The 19,138-nt window shown below is 57.0% G+C and overlaps 1 protein-coding gene across 1 annotated transcript; it reads left to right on the top strand.

Moving 5' to 3' along the window:
* The first annotated feature begins 414 nt into the window (after positions 1-414).
* On the top strand, positions 415-17,616 carry Carmil3 (capping protein regulator and myosin 1 linker 3). The gene is given in 41 exon segments (XM_005085587.4): positions 415-666; positions 2,226-2,320; positions 2,582-2,632; positions 2,728-2,787; positions 2,865-2,980; positions 3,164-3,261; positions 3,512-3,582; positions 3,689-3,762; positions 3,973-4,048; positions 4,127-4,215; positions 4,714-4,808; positions 5,031-5,117; positions 5,320-5,429; positions 5,565-5,642; positions 6,110-6,186; positions 6,266-6,370; positions 6,462-6,531; positions 7,049-7,130; positions 7,228-7,324; positions 7,467-7,521; positions 7,599-7,771; positions 7,977-8,045; positions 8,218-8,311; positions 8,403-8,501; positions 8,764-8,892; positions 9,055-9,168; positions 9,571-9,746; positions 10,643-10,730; positions 10,849-10,980; positions 11,217-11,280; positions 11,635-11,843; positions 12,302-12,402; positions 13,002-13,209; positions 13,211-13,318; positions 13,627-13,755; positions 14,735-14,801; positions 14,903-14,992; positions 16,428-16,546; positions 16,697-16,877; positions 17,051-17,170; positions 17,279-17,616. Coding segments are annotated over 41 exon segments (4,122 nt in total). The 5' UTR covers positions 415-626; the 3' UTR covers positions 17,305-17,616.
* The last annotated feature ends 1,522 nt before the right edge of the window (positions 17,617-19,138 follow it).

The following is a 19,138-nucleotide window of genomic DNA, read 5'->3' as shown; positions in this document are numbered from 1 at the left end:
CCGGGATCCCCTAGACTAGACTAGCGAGCAGAAAAGAAGCAACTCCCTCCCTCACGTTCGAACAGGTCTTCTGGCAGCTTCGCCCTTGGATCCGAGTTCCCCCCAGGGTCAGCAAGGACGAGCTGGACGGGTCCTGAGCAGGAAGGGAGGGGAGAGGGCGGCGCCATACAAGGATGACCCGGGGAGGGGGTACCAAGGCACATAAACAAAGACAGAAGATTCTGCTCCGGTGGCCGAGGCGTGGGTGGCACGGCAAGTGGAGACGCTGCACCCCGCCCCTGAGCTAGCTCGGACACCGGGCGCCGCGCTCCGGGCTTCTCACGAGGTAGCCCGCGGGAGGGGTCGTCGCGAGCGCGCGCGGGGTCTCACGCGGCTCGGAGGCTCAGCGCGCATGCTCCATTGGCCAACTCTCCGGGAGGGGCGGGAGAGCCAGCGCTCAGTAGCCGGGGGGAGGAGCGCTCGCGCAGCCGCCCCTGACGGGAGCGGGCTCGGCCGCTACTGCAGCGCTCAGCGCCGGGCCCTGCCGGAGCCGGGACTAGCATGTGCGGCGCCTCTCGGGAGGCGGCGGCGGCGGCGGCTCCTCTGCAGCAGCAGAAGCAGCAGCAGCAGCAGCGGCGGCGGCCGCCATGGCCAAGGCCAGCGTGGAGCTCACCCGCGAGCTGCAAGGTACGAGGTTGCCTTCATCTCCGGACGCGCGGTCCGCGAGCATCCAGACCCAGTGCTTTCCTGCGGTACACCCCAGCCCGGCGTTCCCCGCCCCCTCACGCACCCTCGCTCCTAGGCAGTCCCTTCCTCTGCATCCCAGCCTCAGCTTTGCTTTCCGAGGAGCAGCCTTCCCTGCCCCACTCGCCTCACCCTGTCAGAGCCTTCCTGTCCCGGAGCCGCCCGTCCCGCTCTTTGGTGGCAGGTGCAGTTCCCAGGCGCTCTTGGGGGCTGCCTCTCAGCGTGCTTGACCCACCCCTCCGCAAGGCATCCAGTCTGCCTTCCCTCCCGAGAGTCCCAGCTTTCCCCCCACCCTCGCCGGGCGGGGCCAGGCGTTGGGAGCTGCCCCTGGTCCTGACTGCTGCTTCTCTCCACACCCTCCCTCCTCCCGGCCCCGCCCCGGAACTGGCCCTGGAGAGGCCCCTAGGAGCCTTGTAGAACCCTGGCCAGTGGGGCCAAGGAGGGGATCAGGGCAGAGGCCCTGGGCTGAGGCTCATCTCCCATAGTCCCCGTCCCAACCTGCCCCCTTCTCTGTACCCACATCTCCAGACCTCTCTCCTCTAACCCCCCCACCCCCACCCGCGCCCCGCAGCACTGCCACAACCCTGACCCCCAAAGGCAGGAGCACAGGCTAGCCCCTGCAGAAAGCAGGACGCTCAAGGATATTCAGAACCCTATTGCACCCTGGAGCTCTCTCACACCTACACATACACTTAGAAGCACAATCATGAGATGTATGTACACACATCTTAAAGAAACTGCACCTCCACCACTTACAGGCACACTACCCACGAGTGAACACGCGCACACACACTCACACGCGCGCACACACGCACACACTCACACGCTCACACATTTACACGCACACATACACTCACACACTCGCACGCACGCACACTCACACACACACTCACACGCACACACGCACACGGCGGGGTAACTGGGTGCTTCTGTCAGAAGATGCATATGGGCTCATTGAAGCATTAAGTCTTTCTCCTACCCCACCCTCCACACAGGAGCTGCCTGGCACTGTGCCCTGTCACATGCCAGCCAGCACCCACTCACACTTCTCTGTCCCCACTAACACCTCATTCAGATTCCCTGGCGTCATCAGAAGACACGCACGCAGCCATAGTAGAAAGCAGATCCTTATGCCCAGACCACCTAGGATACCGTCAGGGACATCCCCACCCCCACCCCCCACACACGCACACTGACTCACTGTGTATGTTGATGGTTGCTGTAGCGCATGGGTGGGAAAGATCCTTCACACCTTCAGAAGTGTAAGATACATGCTCCCACAGACAGTGCCACTCAGCAACTGTCCCCTAGTCAGAGCCAGAGTTTTCTCCTCACTGTCCTCCAGTGACGAAGTCGCCCAGCAAGGGAAAGTCTCTGCCCCACACCTCCTAACCAGTGTCTATTTACCTCTATTCCTCGCCTCTCGTCTTCTGCTTCCTCTCTGGAGGGTGGGGTGGGGGAAAGGGACAGAGAAGCTCTGAGCAGGTCCTGCCTGTCTGCAGACAGCATCCGGAGGTGCCTGAGCCAGGGGGCTGTGCTCCAGCAGCATCGTGTGAAACTGGAGACAAAGCCCAAGAAGTTTGAGGACCGAGTGCTGGTGAGAGCATTGGTCTCGGGGGGAAGGGAGGAGATTTGCAAGGGCAGGTAGCTGAGCTGTAGGGGGGTGGGCAAGAGAAACTGTTCCGGGTGGTGCTGAGGAGACAAAGCCTAGGGGAGAGGACAGAACCTGACGGGGTTGAGGTGGAGAAGGCAGGGCAGGAGAAACGCAGGAGGTGGGGTGTCTTGGGGCAGAGCTAAAGGGGGCAAAGGCGCCACGGCCCAAGGGGCTCCCCTAAGCTGTCAATGCCCTCCTTTGCAGGCCCTGACCTCCTGGCGCCTCCACCTTTTCCCCCTCAAAGTTCCTGCCAAGGTACGTTGGGCTAAGGAGTGGGGGAATGCCTGACATACGGGCCCTTCCAGGAGCTGACCTCTCACCCACCACCCACCCGACCTGTGCCCCACCAGGTGGAGAGCTCGTTCAATGTCCTGGAGATCCGTGCCTTCAACACGCTCAGTCAGAACCAGGTGAGCACCCAGGCTCAGGCCACTGCTGGGCCAACAAGAAGAAGGCATGGATGTCTGAGGCTCTCCCTCCCCCTCAGATCCTGGTGGAGACTGAGCGTGGCATGGTGAGCATGCGGCTGCCCTCAGCTGAGAGCGTGGACCAGGTGACACGGCATGTGAGCTCTGCCCTCTCCAAGGTCTGCCCTGGCCCTGGGTGAGTGGCAGATAAGGGGTCTCCCAAAGGATTAGACCGCAGGCAGATCTCTCCGTCATGTTGGTCTGGGCTCCCGGGATAAGGGTGCTATCTGTGCTCTTCCATGGAGAGTCCCACACTGTAATCCAGGGAGAACTGAGAGCCTCTTTCACCTCGCTTTGGAATGATTTGTTCATCTTGCAGATGTTTGATCCGGCGTGGAAATGCAGACACCCCAGATGGTCCCCGAGACACATCTCCCAACTCTGAAACTTCCACGTCCACCACTCACAGCGTGTGTGGTGAGCAGGCCAGACATGAGGACGTGGGTCTTGGATGCTCCTGCCCCATATCCAGAGCCCTCTGTGCACGGGTTCTGCCTGAGGAGCCTTTGCCTGTCCTGAGGGCCTCAGGCTCCTGGGCCTCAGGAGGTTTATGGCATGAAAGGAACCTGGGACACTAGCACATGCAATGACCTTGACCACACCTTGAAGCCCCAGCTATTTCCCATCCCCCTCACCACGTGGAGCCAGCCCGTACCCTGTCCCACAGGTGGCTTCTCCGAGACCTACGCTGCCCTGTGTGACTACAATGGACTACACTGCCGTGAGGAGGTGCAATGGGTGCGTTGCGCAGGGACTTGGCAGGAGGGGGGGGGGATGGGGGGGTCCAAAGGGGGGGGACAGAGGAGGCGCTGAAGCAGATGTGAGCCACCTCCACCTCTCCAAGGATGTGGACACCATCTACCATGCTGAAGATAACCGAGAGTTCAATCTTTTGGATTTCAGCCACTTGGAGAGCCGGTAAGTAGATGGGTAGAAACTTAACCCCTAAATTCCCAGTCTTGGCCTTGCCCTCCTCAGGGCCTGCCCACCCCTGCTTTACCCCTGAAGCTCCAACCATCTGCCCCCACTGCCATCCACCCATCTAGCTTTCTCCGGCCCAACCATCGCATTCTTAGTCTCTTCGTTCTTGCCCTCGTTCTTCTTTCTTGTCCTATCCGATATCCCCAGAGATTTGGCCCTAATGGTGGCAGCCCTGGCCTACAACCAGTGGTTCACCAAACTCTCCTGCAAAGACTTGAGACTGGTAAGAACATGGACGCGGGGAAGGGGGACAGAGTAGTGTTCTTCCTGGCTCCTGATTGCAGGGCTCCTCTGTCCTCAGGGCTCAGAAGTCCTAGAACAGGTGCTACACACCCTCAGCAAGTCGGGGAGCCTCGAAGAGCTGGTGCTGGACAATGCTGGGCTTAAGACGTGAGGCCAGGCTCCTCCGTGGGCAGTACTTTCTTCATGTAGTCTTAGAGGCCCAGAACAGCAGAGTATGAGACCCGGGGCTACTTCATCTAGATCCTCGCTTTGTAGAGGATGCTGATGCTTAGACAGGAACAAAGCAAGCCAAAGGTCAAACTGGGACTCATGTCTCAGCCCCTGATGTCCCAGTCCCTAACTTAACCCCAGAACACACTTCATGTCCCACCAACCTCCAAGCAGGGCGGGCTGCTCCAGAACCCAAACCTGGCTTCCTGAGGTATGGAATGCCCATAGAAATGGAAGACAGGATGTGTCCCACCTTCCACTTCCTGTGAACTCCTCTGTGAAAATCTCCCTGATCAGCCCCAAGTTACTCCTCTGCCATGGGGACCTCTAACATTATCGCCCCAGCCAGATAGGCAGATAGGAGATGGGAGGGCAGCCAGGGGCTGGAGACTTGGGGCTCAGCTCAGGACAAATCCTTCCTCCCCTTCCCTGAAGGGACTTTGTCCAGAAGCTGGCCGGGGTGTTTGGGGAGAACGGGAGCTGTGTGCTGCATGCCCTCACTCTGTCCCACAATCCCATCGAGGACAAGGGTGAGCCCTAGCCCTGAATCCTACCCCACTGCAATGCAGACCCTAACCCCGGCCCAGAGCCCCACCTAGGTTTGCATAGGGCCTTCGTAGCCTGCGGGCTGCCCCAAGCCCGAGCACCTTCACCCTTGACCCCAGGCCTACACCCAGCTCTAGCCCCAACCTGAGCGCCGTAACACCCACTAACAGCCATTTACCAGCACACTGTCTCTCTGCACTCCCCAGGTTTCCTCAGCCTGAGCCAGCAGCTCCTCTGCTTCCCTACTGGCCTCACCAAACTGTGCCTGGCCAAGACTGCCATTTCCCCGCGAGGTACTCACACCAGGACCCCTGGCCTCTGGCCCCTCTTGAACGCTGCTTGAGACACTGAGCCCCAGAGGGGTAACCACTCACCCACCCACCATCCGGGGGTTGGGAGAGGGAAAAGAGTCCCACCGGGGAGAGGGGGGCCTCATGTGTTAAGAGGATGAAGTAGAGATGGGGGCCAACCCAGCCCAGTGTCCGCTGTGTGCAGGGCTCCAGGCACTGGGCCAGACCTTCGGGGCCAACCCAGCCTTTGCCAGCTCCCTCCGATACCTGGACCTGAGCAAGAATCCTGGGCTGCTTGCCACAGATGAGGCCAACGTGAGTCCATGGAATGTAGCCTCAACCACCTACAAAAGCATGCTCTGGGAGTCAGGGGCCAGGGGGTTCTACCCCACGGCCCCTGAGGGTGGGGAGTGCTACCACACCTTCCTTCCCCTACCCTTTCTTCCTCAGGCCCTCTACAGTTTCCTGGCCCAGCCCAACGCCTTGGTACACCTGGATCTGTCAGGGACTGACTGTGCTGTTGACTTGGTGAGGGGATGGGTGATGGAAGGATCTAGAGAAAGGGTTTGAAAGTCGTGGACACAGAAGGGGCCTTCCATCTCACCCTCCCTGCCTGAGGACAGAGATGGACAAAGCCACAGGGATGACTTCAGCTTCATCCACGGCGTATACTGCGCACTTTACCCAGATCGCAAGATCGTGCTGGCTTTGCCTAAAAATAGACCCTCACTCCAATCCCGGCACAGAGCTGTGTCCACTAGCAGAAAAGGGCATGTCCCCTAACTTGAGAAAAAGCTCCTGGAAGCCAGAAGTGGCCCTGTTTTACCAGTACTGCCTGTGAGTCTCTCTGTAGCCAGAAGAGCAAGCTGGATCTTGAAGAAGCTGCATGAGTGTCTCAGTGGAGTCTCAGAGAGAGAGATGCCAGGACTTGATGCGGGTGGAAAGGGACTCATGCCCTTCCCAGATCTTCTAAGACTCACTGTGTCTCTCCACAGCTTCTGGGCGCCCTGCTTCATGGCTGCTGCTCCCACCTCACCTACCTCAACCTGGCTCGAAACAGCTGCTCCCACAGGTGGGGGAAGGGAGGGGGCAGGGAGGAATAAGTAATGCCCTCCATAGCCCTCCCTCACTGACTCCTGAGGTCTCCACAGGAAGGGCAGGGAGGCCCCGCCAGCCTTCAAGCAATTCTTCAGCAGCGCCTACACCCTGAGCCATGTCAACCTGTCGGCCACAAGGCTGCCCCTGGAGGCCCTCAGGTTGGGTGGGTGAAGAGTTGGAGGCTGCCCAGGGGAGCTGTGGAAGTGTGGGGGCAGAGTAAAAGTAGGCCTACTAACCTTCCTACTACAGGGCACTGCTTCAGGGCCTCTCCCTCAACAGTCACCTCAGCGATCTGCATCTGGACCTTAGCAGCTGTGAGGTGAGCTCTGTTCCTATCTCCCAGTCATTCTCTCTCTCTCTCTCTCTCTCTCTCTCTCTCTCTCTCTCTCTCTCTCTCTCTCTCTCTCTCTCTCTCTCTCTCTCTCTCTCTCTCTCTCTCTCTCTCTCTCTCTCTCTCTCACACACACACACACACACAGTGGAGAACAGGGGAGCAGAGAGAGAGCAGCAGGTCTCCGGCCTGACCACACCCCTTTCCCTCTCAAACTGGCCATCCAAGATCAGACTCCACTATCTGTGCCCCTAAAGCTTTGCGTGGCAGATACCAGATTTGCCCAGCAGAGGGCAGGAGCAAGCTGTCTTCAGAACAGTGGCTTTTGGCTGAGGGCGGAGGAACCCTTAGGGATGGATACAGTGGAGTGGTGTCCCTGATTTTGCACCTGGCGTGCCTCATGTCCTTGAGAGACTGGCATGATATCTAAGGACCAGACATGCTCGTCCCTGCTCATCCACCCACCCTCCTCCATTTCCACCTCACCCCTTCCCTGTCCCTGCAGCTCCGCTCAGCAGGAGCCCAGGCCTTGCAGGAGCAGCTGGGGACCGTCACCTGCATAGGCAGCCTAGATCTGTCTGACAATGGTGAGTAAGACTACTGCTTGAGCTTAGGGGTGAAGCCCTGAGGAAACTTCTGTTAGCCTTGGGCCTCGAGGCCAGGACTCTCCCGTCTGCTGAACAGGGTTTGATTCAGACCTCCTGACCCTGGTCCCTGCGCTTGGCAAGAACAAGTCCCTCAAGCACCTGTTCCTAGGGAAGAACTTCAACGTCAAGGCCAAGTGAGCCCATCGCGTGCCCAGACCCTGCTCCCATCACCCGTCACCCCCGTGGCTTGCTGTGTTCCCTCTGGCCACCCTTCTCCTCCTCCAATGTCTTGTCCCCGGCCCCCTCCCCTCCTACTCTGACCCCAACTCCCCGCAGGACCCTGGAAGAGATCCTTCATAAGCTGGTGCAGTTGATCCAGGAAGAGGACTGTGTGAGTGAGCAGGCCGAGGAGGGTGCTTCGGGTGGGAGGCAGTGAAGACCGACCCCAACCTCCATTTGCCCGCTCAGTCCCTGCAGTCATTGTCCGTGGCAGACTCCAGGCTGAAGCTTCGAACCAGCATCCTTATCAATGCCTTGGGCAGCAACACCTGCCTGGCCAAGGTGGACCTGAGTGGCAACGGCATGGAGGACATCGGGGCCAAGATGCTGTCGAAGGCGCTGCAGATAAACTCTTCCCTCAGGTGCGGCCCCCCCCCCCTCCGCCCTCCCACCTAGACCCCCCCACATGCGCACGCCTTCCCCTCTGGGCCTCCACACCCTCCACTTCGGGAGCCGTATCTGAGTCAGCCTCATTATCAGGGAAGAGGGGGCTCCAAGAAGTTTTCACTCTGGCCTTTACTGAGGACCCAGAGAGAGTGGTGACAGCTGGTGTCCACCCTTCCCCAGAACTATCCTGTGGGACCGGAACAATACGTCTGCTCTGGGCTTCCTGGACATTGCAAGGGCCCTGGAGAGGTGAGTGGACCAGGGCTCTGTCCCGATGCAGGCCCCCCCTCCCTGTGCCAGGACAAGGATTAAACTTGGCACTCCCCAGTTCCCACACCCATGGGATGGGACATAATGAGCCAGACGAGGCTGAGGGCTCCTCTCCTTGCCTCCCCCACCTACCTGCTCTCCTGTGTCACAGCAACCACACGCTGCGCTTCATGTCCTTCCCTGTGAGTGACATCTCTCAAGCCTACCGCAGCGCCCCTGAGCGTACAGAGGATGTGTGGCAGAAGGTGAGGGGCGGGGCTTTAAGCAGGGCCAAGACAGGAGGGGCAGAGCAGCCAGCACCCTCAGCCCTGACCCGTCCCGCTCCATCGTCTCTAGATCCAGTGGTGCCTGGTGAGAAACAACCACTCCCAGACGTGCCCCCAGGAGCAAGCCTTCAGGCTGCAGCAGGGCCTGGTGACCAGCAGCGCCGAGCAAGTAAACATTTCCCTCCCAGGAGCATCACATGGTGCCCCAAACTCGGCTGAGCAAAAACTCTATGGTTACGGGCCCCCAAATATACACAGGCAAATAGCAGCCAAGGGGTAGCCCCAGTCCAGGGGTACGGAGGACTCCGGGGGCTCAACTAGGTATTCAGGAAGGGCATTCCAAGGAGAGAAGCCATGCAGAGGTAGCACCACACCACTGTAAGTGCTGGCCACGTGGCCACCGGGTGTGACCTCCTGCCACTGTCCTCTAGATGCTGCAGCGGCTGTGTGGACGAGTGCAGGAGGAGGTACGGGCCCTGAGGCTGTGTCCCCTGGAGCCTGTGCAAGATGAGCTGCTCTACGCCCGGGACCTCATCAAGGACGCCAAGAACTCCCGGGCGGTGAGCCCTCCACAGCCCCACCCTTCCCTACAGTCTGGAAAGCCAAGAAGGCCCCCCAGTTCTAGAACAGGGTGTCTCGGCACTGCTCCATGCATCTGTCCTCCTAGCCTGGGACCTAGCGGGGCCTGACTCTGACTCTGAGAGAAACCTCTTCTTTTGCAGCTGTTTCCCAGCCTCTATGAGCTGGGCCACGTGCTGGCCAATGATGGGCCGGTGCGGCAGAGACTGGAGTCGGTGGCCAGTGAGGTATCCAAAGCTGTGGACAAGGAGCTTCAGGCAAGTGCTGGGAGAGGAAGGGCTAAAGCTGCAGCCAGAGCAAGGAGGCCAGAGGCCACGCAGGAAATAGAGTTGAGGCTGCCCCGTACTCCCGTGCCTGCAGCAAGGCAGCCTTCGAGCTTGTTTTTCCTGTTAGCTGCAGCCTTGGATCCTGATCCCCAACCCCCTCCTTTCTCAGATTCTGATCTTCGGGCTGACGCTTCCCTGTCAGTATGGTAGGGTAGAAAGGCATGACCAAGACAGAGAGCCCTGAGAATCCAAGGCTCTGACACTAGCGGCTGTGTGACCTCGTTAGGTCCCTCCATCTCACCCGGGGCACTGGGTAGATGGGCTAATGGCCTCCACTGTGGCGCTAGCCTGACCGCTCCCTGCCGGGGCCCTGGCTTCCTTCGTCCTCCTCAGGTGATCCTGGAGTCCATGGTCAGCCTGACACAGGAGTTGTGCCCTGTAGCCATGCGGGTAGCCGAAGGGCACAACAAGATGCTGAGCGACGTGGCGGAACGCGTCACTGTGCCCCGGAACTTCATCCGAGGAGCGCTGCTGGAGCAGGCGGGGCAGGACATCCAGAACAAGCTGGAGTGAGAGGCCGCGGGCGGGCGGCGGGATGGGGCTGGATTTGACCCAGAGCACTTAGGGAGTTTGGAGCTATCAGCCATGAATAATGAATGGATAACCTTCCATTACAAGGGATAAATCTTTAGCTATTGCAGCCATGCTATTTAGGGTCTGACTGGTGTTTGCCCTAGAAACCTGGGTGCCGTGGTGGGCACAAGGGGGGAGGGTGTTCCACAGATAGCTACATATTCCCATGGTCTACACATATACCAGGAATCCACCGCTGAGAGCAAAACTCAGCCTCCTCAGAGATCTGGACAAAGAAGAGTCTGTAAAACAGGAATATGAATATGCTCCCTTCTTCCTAAGTGTCATCACCAGCTTCATTTCACTTGGGTATAGACGCCACCACTCATTCGGGTGTGTAGACGCCACCACTCATTCGGGTGTGTAGACACCACCACTCATTCGGGTGTGTAGACACCACCTCTCATTCGGGTGTTTACACGCCACCACTCAATCGGGTGTTTACACGCCACCACTCATTCGGGTGTAGGCAGCACCACTCGCTAAAGCAAGGGAGAGTTGGTGTAGTCCAGTGAAACAGTCAGCTCAAGGCTTATCCAGCTTACCTAGCTGTGTGCCTCTGGAGTCCTGACCTGAGCCTCCTGGTTCCTCCCGCTCCTTCAGTTCCTCTTTGTCCGTACACACCTTGGCTGAAATGATCGCTCTCTGGGTCCTGCTCATGTGTTTGTGGAGGTATGACTGTACGGACCTGGACCCAAGGTGCAGCCAATAGCAACCATGCTCTCTGTAGGCAGCCAGGCCAGCTGGTCCATTCTCAGGCATCTGAGGCCAGAAGGGGTGGAGGCCCAGGGTCAGGCATTAAGTAGCTGAACAGCCCCACTTGTGCCTACAGTGAGGTGAAGCTCTCCGTTGTCACCTACTTGACCAACTCCATAGTGGATGAGATCCTGCAGGAGCTGTACCACTCCCACAAGAGCCTGGTAAACACTCTGAGTCCTCAGGCCTTCCCTCTGCCCTGCGCCACGCTGTCTCTTGCCTCCAGGGTCAGGGGAGTGTGCAGGTTCCTGGGGCCCTCTACTAATGCCTGTCATTCCTCAGGCCCGGCACCTGACCCAGCTAAGGACACTGTCAGATCCACCAGGAGGAGCGAGCCAAGGGCAAGATCCTTCTCGAGGCAGGGGCAGGAACCACGACCATGAGGAGACAGACGACGAACTCGGGACCAACATTGTGAGCCCCAGCCTTCTGGCTGCCCTTTCACCCTCTCCTTGAGCCTGCGGGATGTCGCCCCTCACCTCACTGAGCTCAGCCTCTCCTGCACCCCAGTCCACACCACACCCTCCCCCCGTTCCAGGACCTCAGCCACCCGAGGCAGGATGGGCTCTAAATTAGCAAAGGCTTTGACAAGGGAAGGTGTGAGCGAGTCCAGACGAGGGTTGGCCCACTGTTTGTCCCCATCTCTGCAGGACACTATGGCCATCAAAAAGCAGAAACGCTGCCGAAAGATCCGGCCAGTGTCGGCCTTCATCAGTGAGTCTACAGCCTCGTCCAGCGCCGTGGTTCTCAACCTGTGGGTCACAACCGTTTCGGGGGTCAGACGACCCTTTCAAGGGATCACCCAAGACCATCTGAAAACACAGATGTTTGCACTATGACTCACAGCAGTAGCAAAATTAGTTATGAAGTAGCGATGAAAATACTTTGATGGTGGGGGGGTCACCACAACATGAGAAACTATCGAAGGGTCTCGACATTAGGAAGGCTGAGAACCACTGCTCTAATGTCCTCTGCGCCCCGCCCCTCTCCAGGCCTCCTTGCCTGTCTTTTTTGTGCCTGTCCATCATGACGCTCCTGTTAGTCCTCGTGACACTATTGTATCCACAGGTGGGAGCCCTCAGGACATGGAGAGTCAGCTGGGAAGCCTGGGCATCCCTCCTGGCTGGTTCTCGGGGCTGGGAGGCAGCCAGCCCACGGCAGGTGGCTCCTGGGAAGGTCTATCCGAGCTACCTACACACGGCTATAAACTAAGACACCAAACACAAGGGAGACCTCGGCCTCCCAGGACAACCCCACCAGGACCTGGTCGGCCCAGTGTGAGTCCCAAAGGCCTGACAAAGGAACCAGCTTGCTGGCAATGCAGGGCTCTAAGCTTTAGGACCCAGATTGGCAAGAGCCAGAAAATACTTGATAAGGAATCTGTCTCGTGTGTTTGATGGCATAAACCTATAGTCGCAGCTACTCAGAAGGCTGAGGCAGGAGGGTCACTTGAACCCCCCCCTAAGTTCACAACCAGCCCAGACAACATAGTGAGACATTCCTCCCCATCTAAAAATGAAAGGGGTTGGGGGATGAGTAGGGGGGAGAAAGGATAAACCTATCTTGCCAGGTAGTGACTGTGACATTTTTACTTTGGTGAAAGATAAATTTGAGAACCTCTGAACTTAGGAAATGCTCTGGTGAACTGAAGTCTACACTTTCCTGAGGCCAGGTCCAAAGGGGAAGGTCCTGGAAAGGTCTAAGAAGTGGGGCTTCCTGACTTTCCTCCCGGCAGGTACCAGTACCTGGGCCTCGGCAGGAGAATGGGATGGCCACCCGCCTGGACGAGGGTCTAGAGGACTTCTTCAGTAGAAGGGTCATGGATGAAAGCTCCAGGTATGAGGCCTACGCCCCACCCTCAGCAAGCCACAGGCTCCGTGAGGGTTCCTTTGTCCTCCAGTTCCCAGGGGAGTCTCTCCAACAACACCCCCCCAGCTGTGCTCTCTGGGGGATTTCTGTTCATCCTCACCCTGACCCACCCATCTCTAGCTCCCAGGTCTCTGAGTCCCCTCAGGGTGGCTGAGAAATATGGAGCCAGCATTTATTGCTGTTTGGGGCCCGGGGTTAGGGACAAGTCAGGGGTGACAGGCTGCAGATGGAGAGCAGTTTTGTAGTGTGAGACCCTGAGTGGTTTCTGTCACTACATGCAGATTCCCCTGGGACTGTACGAAAGTGATGTCATTTGGGGAAGCTGAAAGAAGGAATTATGGGAGAGGATCCGGGAAAGTAGAGTCACTTTGGGTTCAAGAGGCCACTGGTGGCTTCTGACAAAGAAAGTCAGGACGGCATCCCCTGCCTGGGTGCCAAGCTGCAGTGCAAGAGAGACTAGATGGGACAGGAAGTGGGACACTTGTCACCCTTAGAAGAACCAGTGCCAGCTGCACCTTAAGCCCTGCGTCTGGTACTTGTCACCAACCCACCCCAACTCTGCCCAGCTACCCCCGGACTCTGAGAGCCACGCGGCCTGGCCTGTCGGAGCCACCACTGCCTCCACTGCAGAAGAAGAGGCGGAGAGGCCTGTTTCACTTCCGCCGACCCCGGAGCTTCAAGGGGGACAGGGGGCCAGGGTCCCCCACGGCTGGGCTCCTCCTCCCTCCACCCCCACCTCCACCCCCAACTCAGGAGAGCCCTCCCAGCCCGGACCCCCCCAAGCCTTGGCAATAACTCATCTCCTTGTTGGAGCCCAGAGGATGAGAGCAGCCTTCTTCCTGGATTTGGAGGGACCCGGGGATCTACCCTCTGCAAGAAGATGGTAAGCCAGGCAGAGGTGCCATTTCTCCCTTTCTCCTGGCCCAGGCATGGCCCTCTCCCTGGTCCTAACCTACCCTCAAGGGAAAATGCTAGGACTCAGGGCTCTGGAGAACACTGGCAATTCAAATTCCCTTTTTTTTGAGAATGATCCAGAAGGTGCTGTATACAGATGAAGATGTTGGAAGGATCCCCTAGAGGCGGGGTAGGGCTTCCCCCAGAGCTGGGGTCTCACTGAGGCATCAGACCTCCCCACAACTCCCCTGCTGCCTAGAAAGCCTCTCATGCCTTTAACAGGAGACTTTGTTCTAGGGCACGGAGAGGGTGGAGCCAGGGGAGGGAGCCCCAGCCCCTGGGACAATGCAGCAACCACGGGTACACGGTGTTGCCCTTCCTGGCTTAGGAAGAACCAAAGGCTGGAGCTTTGATGGAAAACGAGAGGTGAGCGGGGCTTGGGGTGGCAAATGTAGTGTCCCATGGGTTCCTTCCAACACCCCACTTCCCTTAGCCCTGGTGGTCAGTAGACAAAGTGGCCAGGCATCTTTCCACATTGTTAACATGGCATCCAGGACTCACTCTCCCTGTTAGAGCAGTGCTTCCCAACCTGTGGGCCACAACGCCTTTGGACGGCCCTTTCACAGGGGTCACACGGCAGATGTCCTGCATGTCAGATATTTATGTTATGATTCATAGCGGTAGCAAAATTACAGCGATGAAGTAGCAACAAAAATAATTTTATGGCTGGGGCGGTCACCACAACATGAGGAACTGAATTAAAGGGTCGCCGTGTTAGGAAGGTTGAGAACCCTGTGTGAAACATAGGGAAGGTCATAAAAATACTTGCTTTGGGGACACTGTTTCCCAAACGTCTGTGGCTTGTGTTAACAGCCAGAGGTTGACTTCTACCTTATTCGTGAGCACCTAGTTAAAATCTCCATAGTATTTTTATTTAACTAAGCTCGCCTCTTCAAATTTAGTCTGGACCTAGCCATGATCATCTTCAAAATCACAAGCATTCTGCAAAACCTGTTTTCTTCTACAACACATAACATTAAGATAGCAGTGTGGTGCCCCACGGTGGTGGTGGCGCACGCCTTTAATCCCAGCACTCGGGAGAGACAAAGGCAGGGGGATCTCTGTGAGTTCAAAGCCAGCCTGGTCTACAGAGTGAGTTCCAGGACAGGCTCCAAAGCGACACAGGGAAACCCTGTCTCGGAAAAAAATAAAAATAAAAGATAACAGTGTGCTCATTGGTGTAAACCTTCTTATGACCCAGTGATGTGGGTGTTGCTCTTTGGAAACAAAGTCTGGGTACCCAGGAACCAGTAACCTGTGGCTGACAGGAGCCTCTCAGGAAGAAGCTCTTTGTCAGCTGCTGTGTCCATGTAAAGACTTTTCTCACAACTCCCTGTCCTTTTAGGGCACAGGCCCAGACCAGGAGGACAGTACCCAGGCTTGGCAGAAGCGTCGCTCTTCGGATGATGCAGGTGAGGTTGGTCACCCTGAATCCTTCAGCCGCTCTCTCATCGATGTCTCCTAATTTCCCCATCCCTTCCCCTTCTGCTTCACATCCCCGCCTCCACTCCAGGGCCTGGAGCCTGGAAGCCACCACCACCCCCACAAAGCTCCAAGCCAAGCTTCAGTGCCATGCGCCGGGCAGAGGCCACATGGCACATAGGTATGTTGTAAAGCCAACAGCACTGAAAGTTCAAAGAGCCGGAAACCATGCTCCACACACACACTGGGGAATGTTCAACCGAGGGAAGGGAGTGGGAAGTCAACACTGTGGACATGTTTAAAGACGCTGACAGAGAAATGTCCAAAAAGGGATTAACGGCCTAGTCCAAATCCGGCTCCGCAGGGCGCAGGTAGCTTCAGCGGGGTTAAGCAGATGGAGGGGATGCTTTGTGGATGCCTCTGAAGAGTTCTCAGACAGGTGGCGCCCCTGTCAGAAGGTGCCCTCTGTCCATGAGGCCTTGCACCACACCTTAGCTGGGGTCTGGGAGCCCAGCTGCCAGCAAGGGCCAGCTGTGTCAGGGCTCTTCAAGCACTGCCCCCTGCTTATCAGCCTGTCCTCAAAGTCTCAGAGAAGTGCTCCAGAGAAGAAGCAGCGGCTGTGCTCGGAGGCCAGAGTCTCAAGTGCAGCCCCTCAGCCACCTGTGACCACAAGCCGGTTACTCACTAACTTTATGATTGGGAGGTGGGGAAGGGAGTCGTTCTTAGAGTCCTTTGGGTTCAGAGGACCTGAAGTCAGCCTAAGAAGGCCCTAAAGGAAAGCGAGACGGCCCAGCATCATCAGCTCAGGTTCCCGAAGGCCTGGGACGCGGCTCCTGGCAGTATCAATGCAGACCAGATCTCCCTAGAGACCCAGAAGCCTCCTCCTCCTCCCCCATTCCTACTCCTAGGCTAGGGCATAAAGCCAGAGAGAAAAGCTGAGCAGGCAGGTCTGGTTTGGGGGCTACCTACGCCCCGTTGTCTCATCCTGTTCCTTTCTGTCCTTTCTCCTCCTTCTCCTGTAGTGCTGGCATAAGGCTTGCCAGTACCCATATGCCTGCTGCAGCCTCTGCCCAGTGTTGGGGGCAGCCTTACTCATTTAACGTCCCTGCACAGCTAGATGAAGCATCCGAAGCAGGGCTCCATCCTTCCGTTAGTAAACCACAGTAGCCAGGTACTGAGAGACAAGCACGTCTGACGGGTATCCCACTTTTGTGCTCATGTGACTTAAAGTCACAGGCCTCTCTCCTAAGGCTCTCCCTGTCTAAATCAGACTTGCAGACAGTGCTGAACGGGCCAGGCTGCAGCCTTGGCAGGCCCCTAGGCCAGTGCAGCCCTGAATAGGCAGCTGTGCCTGCGGACCCAGGAGGTCTTTTATCCTGACTCTGCTCCAGTAGGAAGGACTGAGTGCTGCTGGCCCCAGACAATGACCTCAGGGCGACCCTGGGAACCAGTGGCTAGGACATGTGAGAATAAAAGAAGACACGGAAAGCAGAGATGCTAGAGCAAATGAGCTTGGATGGGAGAAAGCCCTGACCTTGCTGGGCATCATGGGAAGAGTAACAGGGGGGCTCTGGACAAATCCTTTTCTGTAACTTCTCCTGTCTCCCATTTCCCAGCTGAGGAAAGTGCCCCCAACCGCAGCTGCCAAAGCCCTAGCCCAGCTTCCCAAGATGGAGAAGACGAGAAGGAGGGAGGCTTATTCCCAGAGAGGGCAGTCCCAGCCAGGAATGCCAAGGTGAAGGATGAAAGATGCTGGGGAGGGCGTTTTGAAGGAGTAAAGATACTAAAAGACCTAGACATGTGAGGGTGAAGGCCAGTGGTGCGTGGGGAGGGTCCTTTGAAGGGTCAGAGACTAACTGACCCAATGTCTTCCTTACTCTGCTAGCTACAGGACCCCCCCATAGGTCCACGTCCCCCTAAGCCAGTGGCTGTGCCCAGGGGCCGCAGGGCCCCCCAGGCGCCGGGAGGCAGAGAAGAGCCTGAGCTTGTCAGTGCTACTCCAGGAGTCAGCAAGCCCCGACTGAGACTGGGCTCACAACAAGACCAGGAGGAGCCGGAAGTACAAGGTCTGCCCTCCTGCCTAGTGGGGGCTTGGGAGAGTCCTGGGGCCTGGATCCCCACACCACATCCCCTTCCAAGGCATGGAACAGGGATAAGCGACTACCAGGAGTCGAAGCCTGGGCGAGCATCCAACTTGTGAGTCCCCCTGGTGTGCCAGGCTTGCTATGATTCATTTCAGGGCCCTCTGATCTGGGCCGGCGAACAGCCCCCCTGAAGCCCAAGAGAACAAGGCGCGCACAGTCCTGTGACAAACTGGAGCCTGATCGGAGACGGCCGCCCGACCCTACAGGTGCCTGTGGTGAGACAACAGGTCCCCTTCTCTTAGACGCGGCATCCCTCGAAGCCCCGGCACTGGGTGGCCCGCTTTTTGCCCAGGAAACAGGGTTGCCTGGATTTGTCCCCGCAGGAGCCAGTGAACCAGGAACAGACTGACAGCTGCTGAGCACCCTCCCCAGCCTTCCTCGACATGTGCCTCATAAGGACTCAGGCCCCATCCAGCCCTGCGCCCCCTCCCTTGCCAGCCCTGTCCTACAGGGCAGCACCACTGAGTAGGCATAGGGGAGCAGGGGTGGGGACTGGGAGGAGGAGCAACCTGAAGCAGGGAGGCCCTCACACCTGCCTCGCCTCACCTCTGTAGAGAGCTTCGGCAGAGCTCTCTCTTCCCCTGGGGGGAGGGTAGATCTCTGCCCCTCTGTGCCCAGGGGCTCTCTCCCCACTTGTATAGAATAAAAAAAAGAAAATCACTGTCTGTTTCTAGTTTCTGCTGTCCACCCTGTACATTGTTCCCATCTCACCCTCTTCACAGAGTTGGGGGCAGCAAAGGGCAGCTCCCAGGGATGGGGCTGGGTCCTCAGCGGCAGAGAGGGACTAAGAGAGCCGGCAGAGTGGCTAGTCGGGATCCGTGCAGAGTCAGGCCTGTAAAAGGGACTACTGTGACAGAAAACAGCACGGTTTTTCCGACTTAGGGGATTGTGACAGAGTTAGAAGATCCCAGCCAGTGTACCAGGGGAAACTTGTGTGCATGTGTGTGTACATGTGTACACCTATGTTCACTAACATATTACATGCTGTATTATCCTATGGGCACCCTTTTTAATATTTTGTGTATATGTGTGTGAGCGCACATGTCACAGCATTCATGTGACGATCAGAAGGTAACTTGGGGGAGTCAGTGCCCTCCTACTGTGTGGGTCCCCAGGATCAAATGCAGGTCCTCAGGCTTGGTGGCAGTAGCCTTTTCCTGTTGAACCCTCCTTTAGATATTCTTTTTAACACATATGAATGTTTTGCCTGAACGTAGGTATTTGTGTATGTATGTATGTATTTATGTATGTATGTATGTATGTGTGTGTGTATGTATGCATGTATGCTTGCGTAAGTACATGCATGCCTGGCACCTGTGGGGGCTAAAAGAAGGCATCAGATCCCCTGGAACTGAGGCTACAGATGGTTGAGCACCATGTGGGTGCTGGAAATCCAGCCTGGGTTCCCTGCAAGAGCAGCAAGTGCTCTAACCCACCGAGCCTTCTCTGCAGCCCCGTGTAGACACTACTTTTTAAAATCCTTTATCCTTATTTTATGTGTATGGTTGTTGTGCCTGTGTGTATGTCTGTGCACCGTGTTCATGCAATGCCCACAGAGGGAAAAAAAAAGAAGAGGGCTTTGGAGTCCTAGGACTGGAGGCGGTTCAATTGTGAGCTGTTGTGGTTTCTGGGAATTGAACCCAGGTCCTTTGGAAGAGCATCCAGTGCTCTTCACTGCTGAGCCTTCTCTCCAGCCCCACCTGTGGATACTCTTAGTAATCAGAAATCTCAACAGTAGAGTAGCTTATAGTGAACAGGTCTCTAGGACATGAAGAGAAAGTCAATACTTGTGTTAACCATTTCTGCTGTGTCTTAGCAAATATGATCCTGACATTCAGAGACTCCCTCTGTGCCTCTTCCTCCAGCCTTCCCCACTCACCCAGATGGAAGCTTCCCTCCCTCATTATGCCTCTGTTCCACCTGCAGCATAATGTTGTGTGTCATACTTAACTGTGTTTCATATTATCTTAGTATCTCTGTGTAGCTTCCTCTATTTCATATACATCTGTCTCCTTGGGAACAGGAGCTATGTCTTAACTACCTGACTTGCCCTCATGCCTGGCACAATCTCTAGCACTGGGGGGGAGGGGTAGTTAAGAATGGCTTCTACCTTAATAAACAAGCAGCTTCATGGATAGAGATTGAGGGTGTCCCCATGAATGCATTTGGGCACTCCTCCACTC

Source organism: Mesocricetus auratus, unplaced genomic scaffold, assembly GCF_017639785.1.
Source record: "Mesocricetus auratus isolate SY011 unplaced genomic scaffold, BCM_Maur_2.0 Super-Scaffold_100707, whole genome shotgun sequence".
Classification (NCBI taxonomy): domain Eukaryota; kingdom Metazoa; phylum Chordata; class Mammalia; order Rodentia; family Cricetidae; genus Mesocricetus; species Mesocricetus auratus.
Note: the sequence above shows the minus strand (reverse complement) of the source record. Positions and strands in the feature narration are given on the sequence as shown.